General features: G+C 28.0%; 3 protein-coding genes and 1 pseudogene across 7 annotated transcripts; all 4 read right to left on the reverse strand.

The window, feature by feature from the left end:
- Nucleotides 1-541: 541 nt before the first annotated feature.
- Nucleotides 542-12,932, reverse strand: LOC145192454 (FIGNL1-interacting regulator of recombination and mitosis-like). 4 transcript variants are annotated; one of them, XR_016452281.1, is made up of 23 exons: nucleotides 12,729-12,855; nucleotides 12,531-12,587; nucleotides 12,198-12,329; nucleotides 11,997-12,077; nucleotides 11,829-11,895; nucleotides 10,388-10,472; nucleotides 10,040-10,145; nucleotides 9,882-9,959; nucleotides 9,680-9,744; nucleotides 6,609-6,666; nucleotides 6,452-6,512; nucleotides 5,996-6,300; nucleotides 5,771-5,850; nucleotides 5,608-5,659; nucleotides 5,311-5,412; nucleotides 2,508-3,040; nucleotides 2,020-2,422; nucleotides 1,729-1,806; nucleotides 1,532-1,645; nucleotides 1,333-1,437; nucleotides 1,136-1,213; nucleotides 908-1,009; nucleotides 542-809 (listed from the first exon to the last, which is right to left on the reverse strand). XR_016452281.1 is itself a non-coding variant. In XM_090086624.1 (23 exons), exons 1-23 carry the CDS (start codon nucleotides 12,747-12,749, stop codon nucleotides 624-626), a joined length of 2,325 nt encoding a protein of 774 aa, XP_089942750.1. In that variant the 5' UTR covers nucleotides 12,750-12,932; the 3' UTR covers nucleotides 542-623. The 4 variants fall into 4 exon arrangements, 3 of the variants coding, with proteins under 3 accessions (XP_089942750.1, XP_089942757.1, XP_089942765.1); XM_090086624.1 differs by having other exon boundaries at nucleotides 2,020-2,157; nucleotides 2,867-3,040; nucleotides 12,729-12,932; XM_090086631.1 differs by lacking the exon at nucleotides 9,882-9,959 and having other exon boundaries at nucleotides 2,020-2,157; nucleotides 2,867-3,040.
- Nucleotides 12,933-12,965: 33 nt separating this feature from the next.
- On the reverse strand, nucleotides 12,966-16,966 carry LOC145192105 (bifunctional peptidase and (3S)-lysyl hydroxylase Jmjd7-like). Its single transcript, XM_080069280.2, has 3 exons — nucleotides 16,605-16,966; nucleotides 14,354-14,560; nucleotides 12,966-14,134 (listed from the first exon to the last, which is right to left on the reverse strand). Exons 1-3 carry the CDS (start codon nucleotides 16,822-16,824, stop codon nucleotides 13,452-13,454), a joined length of 1,110 nt encoding a protein of 369 aa, XP_079925406.2. The 5' UTR covers nucleotides 16,825-16,966; the 3' UTR covers nucleotides 12,966-13,451.
- A 76-nt stretch (nucleotides 16,967-17,042) lies between these two features.
- On the reverse strand, nucleotides 17,043-22,072 carry LOC145192104 (general transcription factor IIF subunit 1-like). The gene is made up of 9 exons (XM_080069279.2): nucleotides 21,941-22,072; nucleotides 21,693-21,765; nucleotides 21,377-21,576; nucleotides 19,199-19,469; nucleotides 18,788-18,878; nucleotides 18,534-18,668; nucleotides 17,849-18,094; nucleotides 17,643-17,762; nucleotides 17,043-17,492 (listed from the first exon to the last, which is right to left on the reverse strand). Exons 1-9 carry the CDS (start codon nucleotides 22,012-22,014, stop codon nucleotides 17,128-17,130), a joined length of 1,575 nt encoding a protein of 524 aa, XP_079925405.2. The 5' UTR covers nucleotides 22,015-22,072; the 3' UTR covers nucleotides 17,043-17,127.
- A 407-nt stretch (nucleotides 22,073-22,479) lies between these two features.
- On the reverse strand, nucleotides 22,480-23,668 carry LOC145192106 (uncharacterized; annotated as a pseudogene). Its single transcript, XR_016452291.1, has one exon. The product of XR_016452291.1 is annotated as an uncharacterized LOC145192106 (transcript).
- Between the last annotated feature and the right edge of the window lie 6 nt (nucleotides 23,669-23,674).

The following is a 23,674-nucleotide window of genomic DNA, read 5'->3' on the forward strand; positions in this document are numbered from 1 at the left end:
TTTAAATTACGAAGAAAAATTTGTCCCGGTTTTTAACTTTATTCCGGGACAGTTTATTCGTCAATTTTTCCCGGGACATTTCTCGTCTCGTTATGCTTGTTCCGGTTCATTTCGAGAAAACGATTCCGAGACGCAGACCCTTAGTAAACATAACGGTTAAGCATAACGCCTTACATTTATATACAAATATACAAATAACTGTGTTAAGCATAACGCCTTACATTATATACAAATATACAAATAACATAACGCTTTAGACATATTACTTACGTAACGGTAAACATAATGCCAAACTTTTCATTTTTAACATACCGTTTTGTAACCGTTATGTTAGCGTTACATTTTTTGCTGTGTATTTATAAAGAAATTTCAACGTATAAAACTTTTCTGTTAAAATATTTTTAACAATCAACTTTTTTATTTATTTATTGAAATGCTAAAGAAAAGCTCAACTATTTTAAGTTAAATAAGTTCAATTATTTTAATTAAAAATAGTTGTACTTAAAAAGCACCACACCCATTAAAAGAAAAACTGACCAAATTCTAACATCGTTTTTCGTTAATATTGTCAGTAGGAAGTTATAAATTCCATACAACTTTTTTTTACAAATTTAAGGAAGTATTTACAGAGCATTATTGTCAAAAGTTTCGGGCTTTTTAGAACATTTTTTCATGATTGTAAAAGAAAGAGAATCAATCAATTTTTCTACTTCTACTTGACAAAAAGATGGAAGCGTAGACGAGCTTAAAAGGTTCTTCAGAATTTCGATATTGTGAGAAATATTTGTAAGACATTCCCGAATCGAGTCCTGGACAAAAAAAAGGACTTTGCTCATAAGGAAAAAAATAGCATAAACATTTTCAACAAAACTACGATGAAGCAAAAACTAACTTTTTAAAAACCTACTTCAACGTCAGATCTGACATCACACTTTTTAGTTGTAGTTTTATTGTCTCGCAAGATTTCGTGCATATTCTGTTGCAACACAGACCAATGTTGTTTCGATTCCTAAACAGTCATCTAAATGCTTACAACAGAGTTACTAATATGTTTAGTTTGCAATGTTTAAACAACTGCCTGTCTACAACGGCATTTAGTGATAAAAATTTGTCATATAAAAAATAAAATATTTACCTTTTTTAAGAAATTCGTAAAATCAGTTTTCTTGTTTAGCGGCAAGAACGATGATACTGCTTGTGAATACACGGTAACCTTAAATCAAGTCGCTTTATAATAAAATACCTTAAATACACCGTTTATAATAAAATTATTGACTGGGAAAAATTAATTTCGTTAAACACACTAATTTTTATGAAATGCTTTACAAAAACCTCAGCGTAATCACGTAGAGCTGACATGGCAAAAAATGATACCACCCAATCGTTATGATCAATTAAATAATTGAACAGGCATGCGACGATTGAGATACATTCAGACTAAACAAAAGCATTTAGATAAGAAACAGTAAAATTATGCAAATAAAAAAAAAACAAAAACAAAAATGGTTTAAAATTGCCCTATTAAAACTACCTGAACGCTTTCATGGAAGCGTACGCACTTGAGTTCAGAAAGAAACCAAGTCACTTGTAAGCGAAATAACTGATCATCGCAATTCAATAAAATATCTCTTAAAACTGAAAGTATCTAAAACAAAAAACATTTTATTTAAGCAGACGTGACCAAGACCTTTCTATTAGCAAACAACATGTTTTTTAAACAAAACGTACCAAAAACATTTCTTTGGGTTGAAAGAAGCGAAAAATATACGATGCAAGACCTAACATCGTCACTACCACACTTTCGCTCTATAAAAAAGGAAAAAAATTAAAAAAAAAAAAAATAAAGAAAAAAAATTCCACTTTCATTATCTTCATTATCGTGAGTTTTTAAATTTTACAATTAAAAACTCACGATACGAGCTGAAAGAAGCATTTTTTGATGAACTAAAGCAAATTATTTTTCATTTTTGAAAATGTTGAATAAAATCATAAAACTTACAAATCAATTTAATAATTTACCATTTCAATGTCTTCTTCTAGATCACAAAAACAACTCCAAAACTGAACTACCTCTTGAAGTATTGTTCTTTGGTTAGATGCAGTTAAAAGGTTAAAAAAGTTCTGTGAGATATTACACAACACTTGAATTGCAGCAACCTAATAACGTAGACACATCTAGCAATATTTCGAAAAACGTCATAAAACTTAGAAAAAAACAAACAAAAAAAAAGTTTTAAAAATGTTGATTTTTTCCGATATTAAGCAAACTCTTTGTAATGCTAAAAATCGTCTTTAAACAGATCAATAAATCCAGATTTTGGAAGAGATTCTTGACTGAATGCTGATGAAGCAGATTGTGTGAATGAATTAAACCCTTGACGTGAATACCATCAACTTACTTAGATCCTCAACTTCTCGGCTTCTATAATTTATTTAAAATTATTCATTTGTATGCAAATAAATTAAAATTAAATGATAGTAACATAGTAAATTACACCACTCCTTACCAGTCTTTTCAGGGGATTCTGTTTCACATTTCAATTAATTGGCTTCGACCAACATTCAGTCTCCACTTCAAAACGAATTATGCTTAGCTATTCTATAGTCTTTAGAAGGTTTTTTCAAGTTCGAGCAAAAATCAGTTTCACTTTTAACTTGAGGAACCTCTTGCAGTATCTCACTTTCCCCTGGGAACTCAGACACTTAATGAGCGTTTGTGTTACCAGGTGAAAATGAGATACTGCAATGACCGACCACTTTTCACGTTGGTAATAAAGTGCAATTTTTATTGTCAATGATCTCATCAGTGTTATTATTGGCATAAATATTAAAACAACAATAGCCCTTTATAACTTTAAGTACATACAACATTGCTGTCAGAGTCATTCTGTTCTTCACCATTCAACTGAATTACAGAAATAGCCACCGTAGCAATCTTGTTTATGTCATCAGCTTCGCATTTCAATTTAGCAAGAGGCATATGTATCCATAGATAGATTGATTGAGAGAAAGTATAATCTCTCATAAATAATTTTATGTCCTAACAAAATAAAAGTATTTTGTCACACAAATTTCTATTTTTTTTGTAAGTTGAAAAAATGTAATCCTTATACATATATTTGTTGCATATATATTTGATATACAAACAGAACGTACGAATAAAGATGTTTGGGCGTTTAAAAAAAAAATTACACTCTAATATTCGTTTTTATTTATTTAATAAAAATTGTAAAAATAAATACAAAGGAAAACTTATAATTTCTACTATCTGAAATTTTACATCTGCGCCTCAACTTTCTGATGGTAATGTATATACAAATATATAATACTATCGGAAAGTTTGGATGCAGGTGTAAAATTTCAGTAGATAGTACAAATTGTAAAAATTGTAGTAAATAGTAAAAATAGTAAAAATCATAAATATCTCATTGAACACCCTACAAACTTTCTTTACTAATGAACTTTATTTTACATACTTTTAACCTGCTATTTAAACCATAGTCTCCAGGAAAGTGAAACGAAATTAAAAATTAGTAAGACTTTAAAGTATTTCTAAACTTTCGGAAATCACTTAAACTATCATCACACCTGTTAATATATAAACTTTAAAAAAAAACCCTTTACTACATAAACGTTTTAGCCCACTTATTAAAACTCATGTTTTTTTAATATACTTTGAATAGTAGTTTCAGAGTATTTTTCTATATAAAACAATGTTATATTTCAAACAACACTAAACACTATTTTAAAAAACAAAAGCAATATTTATCAAAACTTTAAATAGTTTGTTGTATTTAAATATCTAACATGTTTATTTTTATTATATGCCAATATGAACCAATTCATATCAGCTCATTTGTTTTTAGTTTGCATTTGCATTTTTGTTTATTATTTGCTGTGAAGACTTCTTATTAGATGATAATACAATTTATAAAGATATTTTGTAGATATTGTGTATTTAATAATATTTTTTGTTTTTCTAAGAACAAAACTTATTCTAGTTAAAGTTTTTTTTTTGTATTATTGTGTTTATCGTTATTAAAATGTTAAAACTCCACTACTGGAACGTAAAAAAATTGTATTCCATGAAGAAGGCTTCTCAATGAAAAATTACCCAAAAAACAAAATATTCAAGAACAGCAGAGAAATTATAAAAAAATTTAAAAACATGGGATCTCTTGAGCATAAAATTTGAAGTGGAAGATCTTTAGTTTGGGGTTGTATTTCATCATCTGGAGTAGGTTATTTAATCAGAATTGATGGCAAACTGACAGGTGAACAATATATGGAAATTTTAAGACATCACCCAATACCATCTGGAATGAGACTAATTGATAATAATTTCATTCTAAAGCAAGACAATGATCCCAAACAATGTTCCTGAGTGACCAAAAAATATTTACAGGACATATGTGAGGAGGGAGTTTTGGAAGTAATGAGCTGGCCTCCTCAAAATCCAGATTTGAACATTATTGAACATGCTTAGGACTACTTTGATAAAAAAAAGGCTAAATATAACCCCAAAAATGTTGAAGATTGTTTCCGAATATTAAAAAGAGAGTGGACCAATATTCCACAATATTTCATTACAAATTTATACGAATCAATACCCAGGAGATTCACTTCTGTGATCAGTGCAAAAGGTGGAGATACTTAAAGGCGGAGAGTATTAAGTTTTTTTTTCTTTTTGTAACATATTTAATTAAATTGTTTTTGTTCAAATTTCTGTTCAAAATTTTCATTTTTAATGTGTCTATAAACTTGAATTTTTTTAATTTAATAAGTGCTTTATATTTTTAAGAAAAAATAAAAAACAATTTTATATATATATATATATATATATATATATATATATATATATATATAAAATCAGCTATTGTAAAATACCTAGAGGAAGTTTGATGGTTTATATTTCTTCTAGAAAATGCCGCATTACTTGAATTGCTGAAGAGTTGATAGTCAGAAGTTGATTTTTCAGCAATTACCTGACTTATATCCTACAGGGCATTTGTGGGATTATTTTGACTGGAAAGTTAAAGATTGAACATTTTTTTTGATAATATCTCCAAGCAGCATGGGGATAAGTAACATATTCAAAAACTTATAGACTGAATGCCAAATGAAAAAAGTTAATACTTTACATTACTTAATGTCAAGAAAACCTAACTGTTTCCAAACTTTCCAATTGTAGGAGGTGTGTGTGTTTAAAAACATAACAAAAAAAACTTTTTACACTAATAAAACAAGAATATAAAAACAATAAAAAAACTCAATGTAAAAACATTTTAAAAATTACTAAAATTTACTTACAAGTTGTTGCTCATTTAGAAAAAGGAACATTCTTCGAAAAAGCAATGCCATGTTATTACATCCTGCAGAAGCTTCCAATCCCATTGAACCTAGTTTCACCAGCTAATAATTAAAAAAAGTAATCTAAAAGGAATTAAATATAGGAATGAAGGTGAACTATGCTTTAAAAACTGAAAACAAAAAAGAAGATAAAACTGAGGACAACAGATAACATGCAACTTCATCAGGGGTCTAGTATACACTTTTAAAATTACATGATAATCAAAACACAATATTTACAGCTAAAGTGAGTGTTACCATTTTTCCAAGGGCAATAATATATTGAAGACACAATTCTTCATTGCTCCATCTTAATAAAACAAAATAAAAAATTAAATAAAAAATTAAAAACTCTAAATATCATTATCCTAGAAAGCTGAAAGTTAAACCTTGAACAAAAAAATTTCCAATAAAAACAAACCTTGCAATAAAGCTAAGAAGATCGGCAGCAAATATGAATGTGACACTAGATGTGAGAAGTGTAGAAAAAAGGATATCACTCTAAAGTAAAACATCAGCAATGCTAAATATGATGACATAATATTTTTCAAAAATTAACTTTCTTCAAAAGCTATCCGAAAGAAAATGAATAATGTTAAAAAAGAAATTTTTCAACAACCAAAATAAAAATATAAAAACTACACACAACATTTTGAATACATGATGGAGGAAGATTGGCAATGTAAGAACATAAATTCATGAGAAGATACTCATAAACATTAACTAAGCCAAAAGAACTTTGTAATAGGATCTTATTGTTTTCAAACACTGAAGGCAAAGAGATTAGAAGATTGAAAAATAATCCAATTAAACTATCTTTATTTTCAGAAGAACACCAATGTAATGGAATATCATCTTTAAATCTGTCTTTCAATTCAGAAAGCATGCGAGAGAACAAAACTAAGTGCACTAAACCATCATCGACTATGTTCATTTTTTCAGTAACCAACACTATAAAACAAATACTACATTAACATGTTATGTTTAAATCAAATAACAATAACTGTAAAAAGTACTGATAAAAAAAAAGCAAATTAAATGTACAATTTTCATGTTTATTGTTATTTGTATATTCTATGATAGTAAAAAATAAATTTTTCACTTTTGAAAAACTGAGGACTAGCATTTTTTAAATGTAGTAATTCTTTGACACAGGTCTTTACCTATAAAAGAGCATGAATGAATTTAGTTTAAACCTTTTCATCAAAACAATTAATTTTTTTTAACTAATAGAGTATATTTTACAGAAAGAAATGTACTGTAGCTTCCAGTAATAAATATAAATCTTGTGTGGCATGACAGTGCTTCATAGATATTCTAAAAATACAGAATACACAAATACAAAATACTAACAAAAGGAAACTAAAACATACTAGTGAATCCATTTTTTTGTAAAAAACTGAATTCCGGATTTTCGGAATTACAGGAGATGAAATCCGGAATTCCAGTTTAATTCCGGAATTATTATAGAAGAATTTAAAAAATATAAAGAAAAGAAAGTACATTATTTTTTAACATAAATGTATTTAGTTCAAAACAATAAAATTAAAACAAATTACAAAATAAGGAAATATTTCATATTAAAATTTTTTTGAACTACATAAATAAAATTGCAAAATAAAAGTTCAATTTTCATTTTGATTTTTGAAAAAGCTTCTTAAAAAGCACAAAGTATCCAATGTTTTGTCGTTGAGCCTTGATCGAATTTTTGTTGAAAATGCGCGCTCTGACTCCACACTAGTTGGTGGAATTGTTAATAAACTTTTGTAAAGATCTTCCAAAAGCATTCTGCGGGATCCCCCTTCATCCCAAAATTTCATTTCACTGTGAATTTCGGAATGAATCGATGATTTTTGTAGAACTTTTGACCATGATTCTGAGAGTGATTCCTTTATCTTTTGCTAAAGAATTTCCTGCAAGGATAACTGAGTTTCCAATGATTCGATAGGTTTATCGTCATCCATTTTAGTAGACTCAGATACTGTCGGGTCTATTTCTAATGCTACTTCACCACTAAGTCTTTGGATTAGGGATATGATAATTTTGGTTATTTCAGTTTTCGAGCGACGCAAAATGTTCTTGTGAATTTTGGTTTTACCCCCATTATGCAAATATTGAAGAACATCGGATACCACAGTTCTTCTTCGATTAATTTGAACTTCAAACTCTTTTTTCATTTCACGACCAATTTCTTTTTTTTTTTTTTCAAAACACAAACGTAAATGTTGCATCCGCAGAAAGAAAATTTGCATCAGCACGGCATAACGTGTCTACGGCTAATTTTATAGGCTTCAAATTTCTAGAAACTGTAGATATTATATTCCATTCTGAATCATTCAAAAATGTATCCGCTTTGATATCAATTATTGCCTTTTTTATTGAACTTTTCAAAAGATTAAAACGTTCTAACATGGACATCAGGCTACTCCATCTAGTCTTCGAATCAAGCAATAGCTGAAATTCCTTTCCATGATCTTCCTTCACATGTTTTTGCAACACTTCATTTTTTAAAGGGGAACATCGAATCATTCGAACAATTACCCAAACTTTCATGATTACATTTCGCAATGTAAACTTTTCAGTAATTTCTACATCACATTCATTTCTCGTCCCCACTTGCATTCCTTCATCATCACTTAAATCTTCTTCATCAGAGTCCAGATCTAGGACACTCTCATAATCATCTTCATCTACCTCTTTCTCTGTTTGTTTGTAGATCACATTTACAATTGCAATCTGAATTGCATGAGCAAAACACAAAATTTGTTCACATGGTAATAATCTACCCGCTTTTTGCATCATAGAAGCACCATCAGTTACAATACACGAAATATCGTTCCTTATATTTAACTGAAATGATTCTAACTTGTCCTCTAACAATTTTACACAATTTTTAGCCGCAAATTGACCATTAATTCGAGAAAGACCCAAATTCCAGATATTTTTCGACCCATGAACGTTAACATTCATATAACGTCTATTTCGAGAGGACGTCCACTCGTCCAATGTTAGACTAAAGCATAAATTCTTTTTTAATTGATTAATTTCAGCAATTTGCAATTGTTTAATTTTTTTAGTATAATCCATCACGACTTTCTGTATGCTGGTGGGTGATTTTGGAATATCACCGAATCCACGCATTGTTAAACATTTTCTTAAATCGTTTGACGTACAAAAAACACGAAACGGTAAACCATCAGAAGCAATCATTCTAGCTACTACGGCAGGAAAAGTTTCATCTTTTTTTGACTTGAAAAAATCAATGATCGTGTTTGTTTTTCTGGTTGTGCTCACAACACTATCGTTACTGTCAGATGTAGAAGCTGTTGTATTTTCATCAAACTTTCGCTTGTTCAAAACTGTGTTGTGTTTAGAACGAAGATGTGTGTGCATGGGAGTTGTACATCCACCCAATATCTTTAAAACTTGCTTGCATTGCATGCATTTCGCCACCTGATTTGTTTTCCCTTGTAGAAAATATTTCCACACAGAATTTGATGAGCTTTCTTTTGAAATGTCCATAAAAGTTTCTTCAGATTTATCTACCATACTTGGGTTGGGATTTAAAACAATAACAATGTAAGTCTACAAAATTTTTGAAACATAAAATTAATATAATGACTTACTTTGTCTGCTCTGCATACAATTTAATTTCTTAATGTTAATATTTCATTTAAAAAAAAAAATTTAATGCATTTGCAGTAGCCTAAGCCTACTAAAATTTAAATTTTTTGAATTTATAACAATGAAAGTACACAATGCTGCCATCTATAGTAAAAGTTCTTCTAAATTCGAAATTCTAAAAATTTCAAAAAAAAACTTTTGTTTTGTTTTTATATTATGTATTTATTCCGTTTTAAAAATTTTAATTTTTATTACTAAAAACTGTTGTATTATACTACTGAGGATGACAACTTTGTTGTTGAAAAACGTTTTTAGTAATAAAAATTAAAATTTTTAGAACGGAGGAAATACATAATATAAAAACAAAACAAAAGTTTTTTTTGAAATTTTTATAAAAACAGTTCTAAATAACTTCAAAAATAAAATAAGAATTAAATAATCGAACTTCTAAATTCAAAAAATCCAGAATTTGCGTTTTTGAATTCCGGATTTTTAAAAATTCAAAATATGACGGAATTTCGGAATTCCGAAATTCCGAAATCCGGTTTTGGATTCACTAAAACATACCAAAACTTCCCAAACACAATGTAATAAGAAACAAAAGACAAAAATATTTTATCAAATGCTTAGCTCATGTGATTGTAAATAATCATACTAGTAACATATGTCACTAATTACAGTTATTACTAACTTAATTTACAAATACCTTTGAACTGAACAAGCAAAGAAAAATATTTTCTTTCCAGCATCATCAAAAGCATCTTTTAAATCCTAAAATTGAAATATTAAATGACCATTAAGATGAAGAGAACATTTTATTAGATCATAATTGTGAAAGAGTCCTGTTTATTGCTAGATAAAAGGAAACAAAAAATGTTTTTTAAACTAAAATTTACAAGCAAATTTACCACTGTAATCTGAAGAGCAAGACCTATGATGAATTTATAAAACCTTATGTTATGTAGAAATGTTTTTGGGATGTCATCCTAAAAAAAATCATGATGACTTTTTAATTATACTGCTTAAAAGTTTATATTGTATCTATAACCACTATTAATCATTTTACCTGAAAGTTTTTAAGTAGAAGAAGCTCAACAACATCACAAATGGTAACCAACCATTTGAAATCACTTATATGCTTTAAAATTAAGTTTTTGTGATGTACATACAATCTGCACAAAAGTGTTTGTAATTTAATAATACTAAAAAACTTTCAAAGAAACTTAATTATAAAAGCAGCATTTTTTTACATATTCACAGTAACATATGTTTATGTGTTATTGAGACTGTTTTAAAAATGTAAACAGTAAAAAGTGTTTTACACAAAAATAACTTTTAATTGAGTTATACAAATATGTATAATTTAGTTCTTTATATAAAAACAAGCATCTTCAGAGAAAAAAGCTAATCTAACCCTTTAAAAGATTTAAAAACAGATGCTGCAGCCATTACATCCAAATACACAAGCACATTTATACAATCAAACATAGAATGTAAAACTAAAAAAGAAAACAAAATTTGTTTTGTTATATTTTAGCTTAACTCTTTGTAAAAATATTGGGTATATAACTTTGCTTCCACCATTTTTTGATGGATATCATTAGAGACACGCGATTAATAGAACTGTCAGATTTTAAGTGTCATTTGGCAACTTTATATGTCTATTGAGAGCACCATTTCCAAACATAAGTCATATTCTACTCATTTCATATATTTTTAATCGCTTTAAAATGTCAGTTTACGAGCCAAATTCTTGTCATTTGTGGGAAGTTTTACTTTATACATTTAATTCAAAGAAATCTGCAGCTGAGGCTCGTTGAATGCTCTCGGATACATATAGTGAAGCATCTATTAGTGAAAGAACATGTTGTGATTTCAACATTGAAACCAGCATTGCTGTGGAAGGGAAGAAGTGTTTGAAGATGATGAGTTGATGACTTTACTTGACTCATGCCAAACCCAAGAAGAGTTGGCTGAATCATTGCATTAAACTCAGCCAACCATTTCCAAGTGCCTCAAAGCCCTAGGAATGGTTAAGAAGCAAGGAAATTGGACACTGTACAAGCTGAAGCCGAGGGACGTTAAACAGCGTTTGTTTGCTTGTGAACAGCTGCTTCAAAGGCAACAGTAGAAGGGATTTCTGCACCAAGTTGTGACTGGGGACAAAAAAGGGGTTCACTATGATAATCCCAAATGCAGAAAATCATGGGATTTGCCCCACCATGCATCCACATTGATAGCCAGACCCAATATTCATGGCTCCAAGGTTATGCTCTGTATTAGGTGGGACCAGCTCGGTGTAGTGTACTACAAGATGCTAAAACAGAGTGAAACTATTACTGGCAAATGATATTGAACTCAACTGATGCATTTGAGACAGACACTAAAAAAAATGGCCCCAATATGAGGAGAGGCACAACAAAGTGATTTTGCTACATAGCAATGCTTGCCCCCATGTGGCACAACCAGTGAAAAAGTACTTGAAAACGCTGAAATGGGAAGTTCTTACACACCCGCCATATTCTCCTGACATTGCTCCATCTGATTACCACCTTTTCTAATCAATGGCGCACAGCCTGGCAGATTAACATTTTGATTCTTACGATATAGTGAAAAATTGGACTGATTCATGGATTGCCTCAAAGGATGTGTTCTTTCAATACGGGATTTGTTTGCTGTCAGATAGATGGGAAAAAAAAAGTGATTAGCAATAGAAAATAGTTTGAACCATAAATGTACAATAAATTTCTGAGAATAAAGCCTTAATTTTTGAGGAAAAAAAAAGGTGGAAGCAAAGTTATACACCAAATAAAAAAAATTATAATTAAAGTATAGAAAAAAATTAATAAAACTACCATTTTTAAAATCATCAAAAGAATCCTTAAAACAAAGGTACCATCCATCCAAAATATTTATAGACACCTGAGAAAAAAAACAAAAAAAACAAACAAAAAAAAAAAAAAAAAAATTGTTACTAATTTAAGACTAAATAAAGTTGATCAGAGAACAAGAAATAACTGTACTTTTAAATTTTTATAAGAATTCTTAAATAGAGCAGCAACTTGTGGTTTATTCTTCTCCTCCTCAAGATGAACACTGGTATCCTATTACATTTTAAGTTTTTTAGTTAGACTGCTTGCACTATTTATTTTATACAGAAAATTGAAATAGATTATTACATAAAGTAAAAGCAAAAATATACTGAAAAAAAAGTTACAAAGCACCTTGCAAAACAAGAAAATGTTTGTAAAGGCTCTTATAGAGTTACAAATTATTTCTGAATTTTCTGAGGTAAATTGGAACACAATATCTTGAGTCAATATTTTATTCAATTGGTTCAGATAATCTTCAAAGAACTATACAAAAGAAAACATCATTTTATGGACAAAAAAAATAAATAAAACCCAATAATTAAAAAAACTAAATTTTTAAAAAACAATTTTGAAAGAAACATTTGGTAAAAAAAAACAACAAAAAAAATTTTTTTCATATTAAGTTATTTTAATTGCGCCATCAGAAATCACCAGAAAATAAATCTGAAAAAATTGTTTTTGAACCTGGATGCTTTCCAATTTTCTTGGTGTGCAACCTAGTTTTGATAAGATTTCTTTAAGCTGAAATAAAAAAAGGATAACTTTGAGTACAAATAAAATCAAATTAGACTTATTTTACCTAATTTAAGAAAATAAGTAAAAAAATATGAAAAACTCACATAAAACACATAAAAAAAAAATTAAAAAAAAAAATCAAGATACCCTATTAGTATGCATATCCATCTCATAAAGCTAGATTTTTTTCCATCTTTTTAAAATATTAAAAAATATTGATTAAATTTTTATTATTTTACAATTAATACTAAAATTCATAATGTAAGTAGCATTAAGTTTGTAAAATAAAGAGACCATTTTTTCATTTTATGTTTTGATTTCTAGTTATTAGTAAATTATGTAAAGTGTTCTATAAAAGTGAAGATAAATTAAAACAAAATGCTCTAATTTAACAGCTTTTCATATATAACTTTTTTCTAGGATATTAGATTTTGCTATTAAATTAACACTTCAGATCCAGAAGTGCTTTTTAAAAGCTTATACATAAATACTTTAAAAATATTAAAAAAAAAAAAAATTCACTCATCACATATTAGAATATCTTACCATATAGACAGTGTAAAAACTTAAAGACAAAATGAAAGATTTTCCTATTTAGAATTACAATAAAAATGGGAATGTGAAAACCAACAAAAAGTAATAAAGCCAGAACATTAGCAAAGAATTTGAAGTATCTTCACTTTTAATTAGGTTAAAATAAATAAAAATTGCAATTAGTAAAAAAAATCACTGGGCTTGAACTTAACAAATCAAAAATTATTTTCCAGGATTGAAATTGAATTTTTCAAGAATATTTTTCTAAAAGTTAATGAAAAGTAAAAATAAAACTATTAAAACCAATTCTGAAAAAAAAAAAAAAAAAAAAAAGAATTAGTGATCTTGATATATAGCATTAACTTTTTCAACAAACTTAAAATAATTATATTTTATATCATACTCCATGTCATACCAAAAGTTAATGGCGATGGTGTTATCTTCTTGTTGAACATGATGAAACCACAATGAAGGAAGGTAAAGCAGATCACTGGATTGAAGTGTTACTTTCAATGGGTGTGAGTTATCATAAGGAAAACTTGTTTCATAATCAGGATTTAAAGGATTTGTAGCAATCCAAGGTACTCTTGGTGTTGCATGACAGTTATGTGTACATTTTATAATTTTGTTGTTTACTTTATGCATTTCAGTTTTTACATCTTTTACCTCATTATCTAAATTACGGTAATTAATACAAGATTTAAGACAATCAGTACTTTCAGCAGATAGGTTTGTTTGCCACAACCTACAGATGCTGCAACAATCTACATTTCTTTCTTCAACAATTCTGTAAGAACCGATTACTTTTTCATATCTAGCAGGTATATATTGTTTATACATTAAGTAAGGTAAATCTGTTGGTGGATGCAGAATAAATGTTTTAGATCCTCGAACAACTGCATACATATTTTCGTAATGATCTTTGTGCATACTAGAAACTGAACTACTACTTCCCATCCAAAAATTTACTGCATCAGGGACTTTTCCGAACGCTTCACTTGCCCATGGAATATCTACAGCTACAATAAAAATATTGAGTTTAAGTTAAAAAAAATTCTTAAAAAAAATTAAAATTCTAAAAGATTTTTATAAAATCTCATTTATTCAAAGTCTATTTTTTAAAACTTTCTCAACAAAGAAATGAAAAGCTTCAGGACTGGTAATATTGGTAGTTTTTTTTATTTGTTTCATTGCATTATGTTAATATAATAGAACTGCTTTATCAAATTTAACATTACAGGCATCAGGTATGAGTTCACTGAACTGTTCTGTAAAACTTGAGTTTTGATTTTGCAAGTATGCAATATCAGACATGTCCTCACTTTGAAGCATTTGAAGAAAACTCGTAAATGTTGTTTCTATCTCATAGGGCATGACAAAATGATCACCCTGTGGGGCATCTGCATAACCATTTGGTGTGAGAGCTACTGTAATGTTTTTGTTACCTAATAAATACATACACAAAAAAAAACTTAGAAAAAGTAATGTTTTAGATTACATCAATAGATATTGTCTTAAAACAATTTCAAATTTGTCTTTTTTTAAAAAAAATTGCTCTACAAATTTTCACTTTTTTTAAATTTCAGAAATGAAATGTGCCATTACTTAAAAAATTTCACACATAGAATTTTAATTTAATAATGAGAGTTGGCTCTAGTTTCTATGCAAACAGAAAGATTTTCAACAACAGGTAATAAATAATGTGTAAAAATATACTATATATATGTAAACTTATATATTTTTATCAAAATCAAATTTTTTTATATCAGTAACCAGGGCTGTTAAGTCAGGTCTTAAGAATTCTGACTCCATTTTTTTGCATGTCCAACTCTGACTCTAAATAATAGTTGCAAATTTCACTAACAATAAATTTCACTAATGGTAAATTTCACTTAGAAATGATATATAGCATTTGCAACTTCGTGCAAACATTAATAAGTATCTTAGTTATAACCAATACATTTTTAATTGACTTTTTATAAGGCTAAATAATAATTAGTAAAAAAAACAGTTTAAGGCACAATTAAAAATAAACTTGAGTTTTTAAAAAAATATATATTTACATATTTTATTTTAAAATGTGTCTATAATGATAAATGAGTAATGGATATTATTGTATAAATAGATCAGAGTCAGGGCATTTTTAATGACTACAACTAAGGCAGCCACAAACTTGCTTCCCATTCTGAGTCCACAGCCCTGTTAGCAACAGCGAATACATTAAAGATGAGAGTGTAGAATATGAATTTTTATGGATATCTTACAACCAAGTTATATGTAGACCTTGGATGAGTTTTTCAATCACTTGTAGTTTGCTGCTTTATTGTTTCCAAGAAAATTTCATGTCGCTGACATGAATGTAATCCACACAGCTTTTTCTTGCCATAAAACACAGAAAGAAACATCATCATTGATAAGCTTATAGATCTGTGGACCAACACAAATCAATTAATTTTGTAAACCTTGATATTTTTTTTTTACAACACTAAGATGGAAATTTTTCTATCAGATATTTGAAAGGTGCTTTATTATTGTCAAATATGCCAACCAGATGTGTAAGGATGAGTAGTATATTCTTATTGCTGTCTATAAGTACTAGATAATTTATTTTTTACACCCTGATTACCAAAGATTGACCATTAATTTTAAGAACTCTTTCAAATTCTCATGTTTCTTTAATTGCAACTGCTTAAGCAAATAGAAGTAATGGTAGTTAATTGCCATTATGCAGCAATATGTTTTTAAGACTCATCTTGAAAGTATCAATGAACAATCTCCACTCATCTGGATTAAAATATATGTTGACGGACTACATTAAACTATTATTGTTGTTACCTAAAACCTCTTCTTTGTTATTTAAAAAATCCAGATCTCAATTCCATTTGTGTTAAAAGGTGCAGTTCAGCAGATGTGGATAGCAGATTATCTGGGTCATGAGGTATTAGTTCATAACTACAAGCTTTAGCCCTTCTCCATCAGGTAATGAAATGTTTGGATACAAAAATAATTTTCTCTAATTGCAAAACCTTTGTCAATTGGATGCACCATATAAAAAGTAACATTAAATAACATGATCTGTTGGTTCTCTCCTAAATATTGCTTTTTTATTCAACTGATTGCCCCAAATACAGTAGAAATTATTTACTTTTTTTACAAGGCATGACATGTATTTACATATTAGCAATTAATAATGTTTAACAAAGACTGTATAACTTGACAAGCAACATATACTGTGATTTTTGCACAATGGAAAAATATTTAATCATTGGTATGCCTGGCAGTTTTCTATCAGCCACTTATACTGATTATGTAATTTATAGTGTAAGTTACATCATGTATTTTGTAAATATTATTTGATTAAGTGTGGTTACATCATGGAAACTAGAGCCAATATACATTTTTACCACCCCAAAATTATGTAATAACATCATGCCTAATCTTTTTACCTGCTGAACCACATAATTTTTAAAAATCAAATTGAAAATTCACCTAGGAGATTTTTTAGATATTCATCTGTCCACTTTTTAATAGCAGGCCAGTGCTTTACTCCATTTTTGATAACAACAGGTATATTTGGCATCACATATTCACGCAAAAAAACTAAAGGTGAAGGAGGTTGTTCTAACAGCTTCACTTTTTGAGGAAGATAAAGTTCCTTGGCTTCATTTCCGAGAGACAAAAGTACATCACCAAGATCTTTAGAGGACATGCTTACAAAAGTTATAAATTCTTTTAAGACAAAAACTTAGAGCTTTAAATGCCTTTTTTATGTGCAAACATTATAAGAGATAAAGGAATTTCTTCTTAGTTAAACTACTATTTTCAATAATTAATTTTTATAATCATTTCCTATATTAGATTATGAAAGAATTTATCAAATACTTATAATGAATAAAAAAAAAACATTAAAAAAAAAGCAAGTAAATAACTTTAAATAATGCAAAAAAACTAATTTTGATAAATTCAAGTTTAAAATTGATAATCAATTCAAATCAACCTAAAATTATTAACTTCATTTTCTTGTTTTAATTGATAAAAAAAGTTTTCCATCAATTTTTTCTTGGTTAGGTTGAATTTTTTTCAAAATTGAAGCAATAGCTGTGACTGTTTGTTCTTTACTCAATCCAGTTTTTTTTGTTTTAAATTTCCTCATTAGGTCAGTAGTAGTCATTGGTTTATGCATTAAATATCGACGAATGGTTTCTTCTGTGATGCTAAAATCGGATGATGGACTGCTAGAACGTCCAATTTTTATATCTGCTTTTTTATTATCATTAATAGGGAGAAGACTATTTGTTCCCGAGGGTTTGATCTTTTGTTTTTTAGAATGAGGACTAGATGAAGAACCTTCATGAGTACGTTTAGAACCAGCTTTACCTAAACGATAAAAGCAAAGATAGTTTAAGAGTTAATCAAAAAGTTAATTATCAAATGATTACACTGGTATATCATTTGTGCATATATATTACATATAATTAAAGTAACTTGTCTACTGAGTCTACTGAGTGAGTTTTGATTCAAGATTACCTTCTTTAAGAGTTTTTACAGCTTGGTTGAGTGTATCAGAAGCTTGTTCAACTTGAATAGGAGTTGATGAGCGACTTCCTTGTTTAGAATTAGAATTGCTGCTCTTTTTCTTCTTTCCACCTAAAATTTTTTTTTTAAAAAAAAGCGTTAATTGTTTTTGATGTAAAAGTGTGTAGAAAATCTAAAATACACAACTGTTATATAACCTTGCATAAAAATAGCTGATTTCGAGTATTCATCATCAATATCTTCATCATCTACTTCTTCTTCACTACTCTCCCTTCCGATCTCTTTCTTTAAGATAGCTTTAAGTTCCTTGCCAGCATCATTAAGGTCTTTGTCATCCTCATCTTCATCACTGGAGTCTGAAAAAATATTAAGATCATCTTTGGGTTTTGCTGCACCTTCTTTATTAGGATCTGGTTCATCTTCTATATCAATAACCTCATCATCTAGATAGAAATGAAAAAGAAAAATAAAAAGCTTGCATTTTCAAAAGTATTAGAAATTTCTTTTTATAAAATACTTTATAATACTGTACACACAATAGTGAATATATAAAAAAACTGAAAAAAAACAACAACTGAAAAACAGATCAAATAAACTTAAAAGTAAAGGACAATGTTGATAGTAAAATAATAAAGTAATTGATAAAAAGATATTTAACTAAAAACATAGTGAAATAGAAGAGACAAACTTAATCATAAATAAGAAAATATTTATTAATTATGTAATTATAAAAAGAAACTGATTTAGAGTTTTACAAAATTTTGATAATAAGTTTACTATTCACTGCCATCCCTATAACAATAACATTTGAATAACAAAAAAACTTTTTAACACCCATAAAACTCCATGAAACTTTGGGTTATTAATCCAAAATAAATATACCGGATGAAGACTCTGACATGTAGTCAACCTCTTTTGATTCAAAGTTTTCTGTTTCTTCTTCTTCATCAGAGCCATCATCATCACCTTTCTTTTGTTTAGCTGCAAAAGCACTTTTAGTCTTTTTTGCTGGTACACCTGTAAAATAGCAAATGAATTAAAAAAAAAAAAAAAAAAAAATGGAATCACTTAAAAAAATAGTTGAATATTTTGGTATTTACAAAATCAAAAGTTTTTATAAAAAATGGATTTTTTACTTGTTTTATTTTCATTATCTTCTTCATCTGAGCCAAAATTAGCATCTGGATAGTTATCTGCATCCCCCTCTTCCAAGTTATCATGAATTATCTAAAATTGAATGAAGCATGATTACAGTGAAAATGGAAAATTTACCTCCTAATAGCCTTCTTTATTTATATTTAGAAAATTAGTTAAGTTTAGTAAAATTCTGGAAGTTAAACTTATAGATTTATCAAATTTTTAAAAAAAAATTAAAAAATTATCAATCAATTATGATATTAACAAAAAATTATATAAGCATAAATTTTACAAATATTAGGTATGAAGTGAATAAAGCTAAAGACAGTTCATTTTTAAAACGTGTTAATGTTTGTTTTGTTAATCAATAAATCTTTAAAATGCAATAACATAAAAATTCAAAAACTTACCAGTCGACCATCATCATCTTTATTTTTAGTTTTTCCACTTTCATCTTCTTCAACAGATGAACCAAGTTTATACTTATTTGTAAAATAACTAAGAGTCCTGTCACGCTTTGAAAATTCATGTTCCACTTCATCAGCTGTCAGTGTTGAGTAGTTGATATCAGGCATAAAGTTATACCATGCTTGAACAGGGACAGCTTCAAAAACTCCATCAGAGCATTGTGTAAGAATGTAATAGGCTGAATGTTCTATTGGTTCTTTTCGACCAGTAAATCTAGAAAAGTAATTAAAGAGAAACTAAATGATATTTGAAAAGAAAAAAATTTTAACTAACTATTTTTAAATATTTATATTTTTTCTAACTTTAACAAACATAATTTATACATAAGGTAATTGGACAATTGTAAACATGCTACCTTCAGAATTGCATTTATACTTTTTGGAACATCTAATTATGAAAACAATTGTCAATAAACATTAAAAAATAATGTTTTGAATTAAAAATTTGTGTAATGTACAAACAATAAAAAAGCTAAACAGAACTTGAAAATATTGTAACTAAGTATTTGGTGATAATGGCACATTTAGCAAGACAGTACAATAACTCACACCCATCACTTTTCTCAAAAATGGTGCACAGAAAATCATCCAGCTGTGATTGAGAAAACCAAACTTTCCAGATCTTAAACTATTGGAATACTTTGTTTGAGACAAATTTGTTCACCAAATAAAATGAGAAAAAGTACAGAAGAAAACAGAAATTGACAAACTCAAGCTCGCAGTGAAACAAATTAGATTAGAAAAAGTGTTGAAAAAGTGAAAGTTGTGTGTTTAGGATAAATAGATTGTTTCATACATCTAAGAATAATTGGAGCTATTTGCATTAATGAAAGCAAAATTTCTTGTAGAAAAGAAAAGGCAAACTACTTTTTTTTAAATTTATACCAACAACATTAAAACTGAATGAAATACAAAAAAAAATCTAAACAGCATATATATTATCATAATACTTATGCACATCAACTTGTATCAATGGTTTATCCATATTCAGTATTTTTGACTTTTTTGATAGTGAGAAAATCAGAAAGTCTTAACCAAATGCTATCATTCAATTCAACTACCTATATGCAATCTTCAAAAAATTGTTATTATTATAGATTATTTAATTGAGAATATTGTGACCCATATGTTCCTGGATCTTTTGAGTTTGGTAATGAGGAGCAGAGTCTGCCCAGTTTAATTTCTTTTCATCTGCTCAGTTAAACTAAGTTTTAAATTGAAGAACTTTAAAAAAAAGGGGATGAAACATGGAATATGCCACTTGCAACCCAAACACCATCACAATTAATTGAAACTAGCTTATAACTTCTTTATGCATAATAGGTGATTTTCTTGTGTTTGTTCAAATATGAAACACACTCTGCATCACAAACTTATATCAAATATTGTAAGGGATTTCTGATTGCCCCCTCTAACACATAGTTATCAAACACATAGTTATCAAAACTCAAAACTTGAAGCTACAAAAAAGGGCTTTAAATTTGTTGATTACACTTAATTTAAGACAGACCATTTTGATATTGATACTTTTAAATATTTATATTAGGTACTTGATGCCTTCAGGTGTATCCATTGATGTACTCATTATTTAATAAAAGAAATCATAAATTTCTTTTGTGTTTAAAAATTAGGATTTCTAAACATTATTCTAACTTCCTGTTTCTCTGAATGATCTGCATGAGGATATGCATCTTTTTCACAAAAATTTTTGACTTGACCTCCATTCATTTTATAATTGAATACAAAAAACAACATTTGTTTTTCTTTTTGAAAAACTTGTAATTTTTGCAATTGGCAAATCTCTTTCAAAGTGATTGGAAATTGATTTTGTTTATTTATTCAAATTGTTATAGATACTTGTGTACTGGTACCTAGATACTGTTAGATGGTGCATACAAATAGATTTCATTCTACCTTTGTTAATCTAACATACATTACATTAAAATCAGGATCCCATTTTACCAAAACAGCATTTATTTGACTTGAATGTTGCTTATCACATTGTTTGCTCTTCTTCCCAGCCCTATTTATTCAAACACCTAACAATATCTTGAAACTAAGAAAACCAAGCCTGTAATATTTATTTAACAAGTAACTAAAGCAATAATGTAAAACTTTTACCTTTTCCCACCTTTTCCTCCAAGTCTTAAAGCATATGGCAAATCATCTTTGTTAATTTCCTTCATAATATAACCACGCCTTTTACGCCTAGCTTCTTCTTTACGCTCATAGTTATATACACTTCCTGCACCAAAAGCTGGAATATTTGAAGCTTCCTCTTCTACATAGAGCTGTTTTTTCGTCTTGCGTACCATGTTAGCCTATAATGATTATGTTGTTTCCAACAACAGACAGGAAAATGATGGTAATTTTCATTTTACCAACAACAGCAGCAAAATTAAACTAAAAATATTTTTATGTCAAGATAGTTCTTTACCTCCTTTATGGATTCAATTTTTAATGGCTTTGGTGAATTTATCTTCATAACGTTGTATTTCTTAACTAATTTTCTGATAAAAGAAAAAAAACTAACACCAAAAAAGGCAACTCAAATTTTTAGCTACATATTGCAAGATTTCAAGTTTATTACAATTACATTTAAATGAAATTATCACATAAAAAGCAGTTTATAGCTCAAAGAAGATGACTTCACAATAACCATGCGACAAAAAAAGGAAAAAAAACCTTGGAACTCGAAGCTTGTACTCTGAATATTGCTCTTGCTTTGTTGGTATTGATGAGGATAAATAGGATGCCATTTTAGGATATGATTTTTTATGTAAATCAAAAACTTTTTTTTTTTAAAAAAAATAAAAATGAAAATGATATTGTTGCTTAAAAGTATATCCATTCTGATTAATAGGATTAAAACACTTAGAGCTATAATAAAAAAACAACAAAAGCTATTAAATTAAAAAAACAAGGTTTTATATTGGCTGTGAACCAATCTATTTTCATCATAAATAACTAAGATTTTTTCCAAGCTATCAATAAAAAACTAAATAGATGGCATAACACACATTTAAAAGCATTTAAGGCTAATTATTAAAAAATATTTGACTAAAGAAAAATCGGAAAGGATTTTTTTTTTCATAATTGCTAACTATAACTAACCAGCTGTAACTAGCCAATAGCTAGTTTTAAGTATTCAGGTTATTTGGTTATTCATTACATAGATCTTTTAGATAAATGGGTTCATTACAGTAAGTAAAAACATAAAAACATTAGAAAAATTTATTCATTTTTTATTGAATAATTAGTTAACTGGCAAACTACAAAACAAAATGAACTATTCATACACATCAAATGCAGCATACTCATAAATGAGTAGAATGCTGCATATTCATCAAATGAAAAGTACAGGAAGTTTTTTAATAATAAATTTCAAAATAAGAAACAACAATCCAACAATCCATAATTTTTTTTGGGAAAAAAATATTTAAAATTATAAGTAAGAAACCAGATTGTTTGAACTTTTTTAGGAAAAATAAGTAACAAAAAAACTATGAAAAAGCTAATTAAAATTTATGTTCAAAAGTGTAAAAAATATGATTTTATAATTCTAATTTATTTTGCTGAAGTTCATAAATGATATCTTTTTCTGCATCAAGAGGATTATCAGTGGGTGAGTATCTTTTTACAGGTATTCCATCTTTATTACACAAGAACTTTGTGAAGTTCCACTTAATACTACTTCCAAACCAACCACCAGCTTTACTTTTCAAATAAACAAAAAGTGGATGCGCATTTACACCATTTACTTCAATTTTACTAAATAAATCAAAAGATGCACCTTTACTTAAAGCAAATCTTTTTATTTCAGTATTTGTACCAGGCTCTTGCCCACTAAATTGATTGCATGGAAATGCAAGAATACGAAGACCTTTCTCATAATAACGGTTATGCAACTCAATCATGTGAACATAGTTCTTCTGAGTTAAACCTCATTCTGAAGCAATATTGACAATATAAGTTACAAAACCAGTGTATTTTGACATCAGAACTGTGGAACCATTAATATCAACCACTGTAAAGTCAAAAATAGATTTACCATTCTCAGGTGTAGATGGGTTTTCCTCTTTCATATTTTTTTTTTCTAAATAAGTATTATCGAGTGTTGGATAAACTTTAAGAGCTTGTGATTTGTGATAGCATACTACTAAAAGAAGTATAGCAATCCAAAAGTAGGTAAACCTTTTTATTTTCATTAAAAAATCTATAAGAAAGAATTATAAAGCAAAGTATATAGTTTGAAATAAATAAAGCAAAAAAAAAAAAACAAAAAAAAACAAAAAAAAAAAACAAACAAACAATTTACTGAATTTGTTTAGTTGCAATAAAAATATTGCAACTAAACAAATAATTCAACTTATCAATGTGTCATGTCAATGCTTTTTTAAATTCTATTGGCATAGCTCA

This window comes from Hydra viridissima, unplaced genomic scaffold, assembly GCF_058129835.1.
Source record: "Hydra viridissima isolate aposymbiotic clone 2 unplaced genomic scaffold, HvirCarnegie_v1 scaffold_1, whole genome shotgun sequence".
Classification (NCBI taxonomy): Eukaryota; Metazoa; Cnidaria; class Hydrozoa; order Anthoathecata; family Hydridae; genus Hydra; species Hydra viridissima.

Coding starts and splice junctions, on each gene's coding strand:
- LOC145192104 (XM_080069279.2), bottom strand. CDS start 22,014: ATGGCATCCTATTTATCCTCATCAATACCAACAAAGCAAGAGCAATAT. Junction 21,766..21,940: donor TACAAGCTTCGAGTTCCAAG/GTTTTTTTTCCT, acceptor TTCTTTTATCAG/AAAATTAGTTAAGAAATACA. Junction 18,879..19,198: donor AAGATGATGATGGTCGACTG/GTAAGTTTTTGA, acceptor ATTCAATTTTAG/ATAATTCATGATAACTTGGA.
- LOC145192454 (XM_090086624.1), bottom strand. CDS start 12,749: ATGGATATGCATACTAATAGG. Junction 2,158..2,866: donor ATGACTCTGACAGCAATGTT/GTATGTACTTAA, acceptor CTACGTTATTAG/GTTGCTGCAATTCAAGTGTT. Junction 1,214..1,332: donor CTCTACGTGATTACGCTGAG/GTTTTTGTAAAG, acceptor ACTTGATTTAAG/GTTACCGTGTATTCACAAGC.
- LOC145192105 (XM_080069280.2), bottom strand. CDS start 16,824: ATGTCCTCTAAAGATCTTGGTGATGTACTTTTGTCTCTCGGAAATGAA. Junction 14,561..16,604: donor ATATCTAAAAAATCTCCTAG/GTGAATTTTCAA, acceptor TGTATTTATTAG/GTAACAAAAACATTACAGTA. Junction 14,135..14,353: donor TGAACTCATACCTGATGCCT/GTAATGTTAAAT, acceptor TTTTTATTGTAG/CTGTAGATATTCCATGGGCA.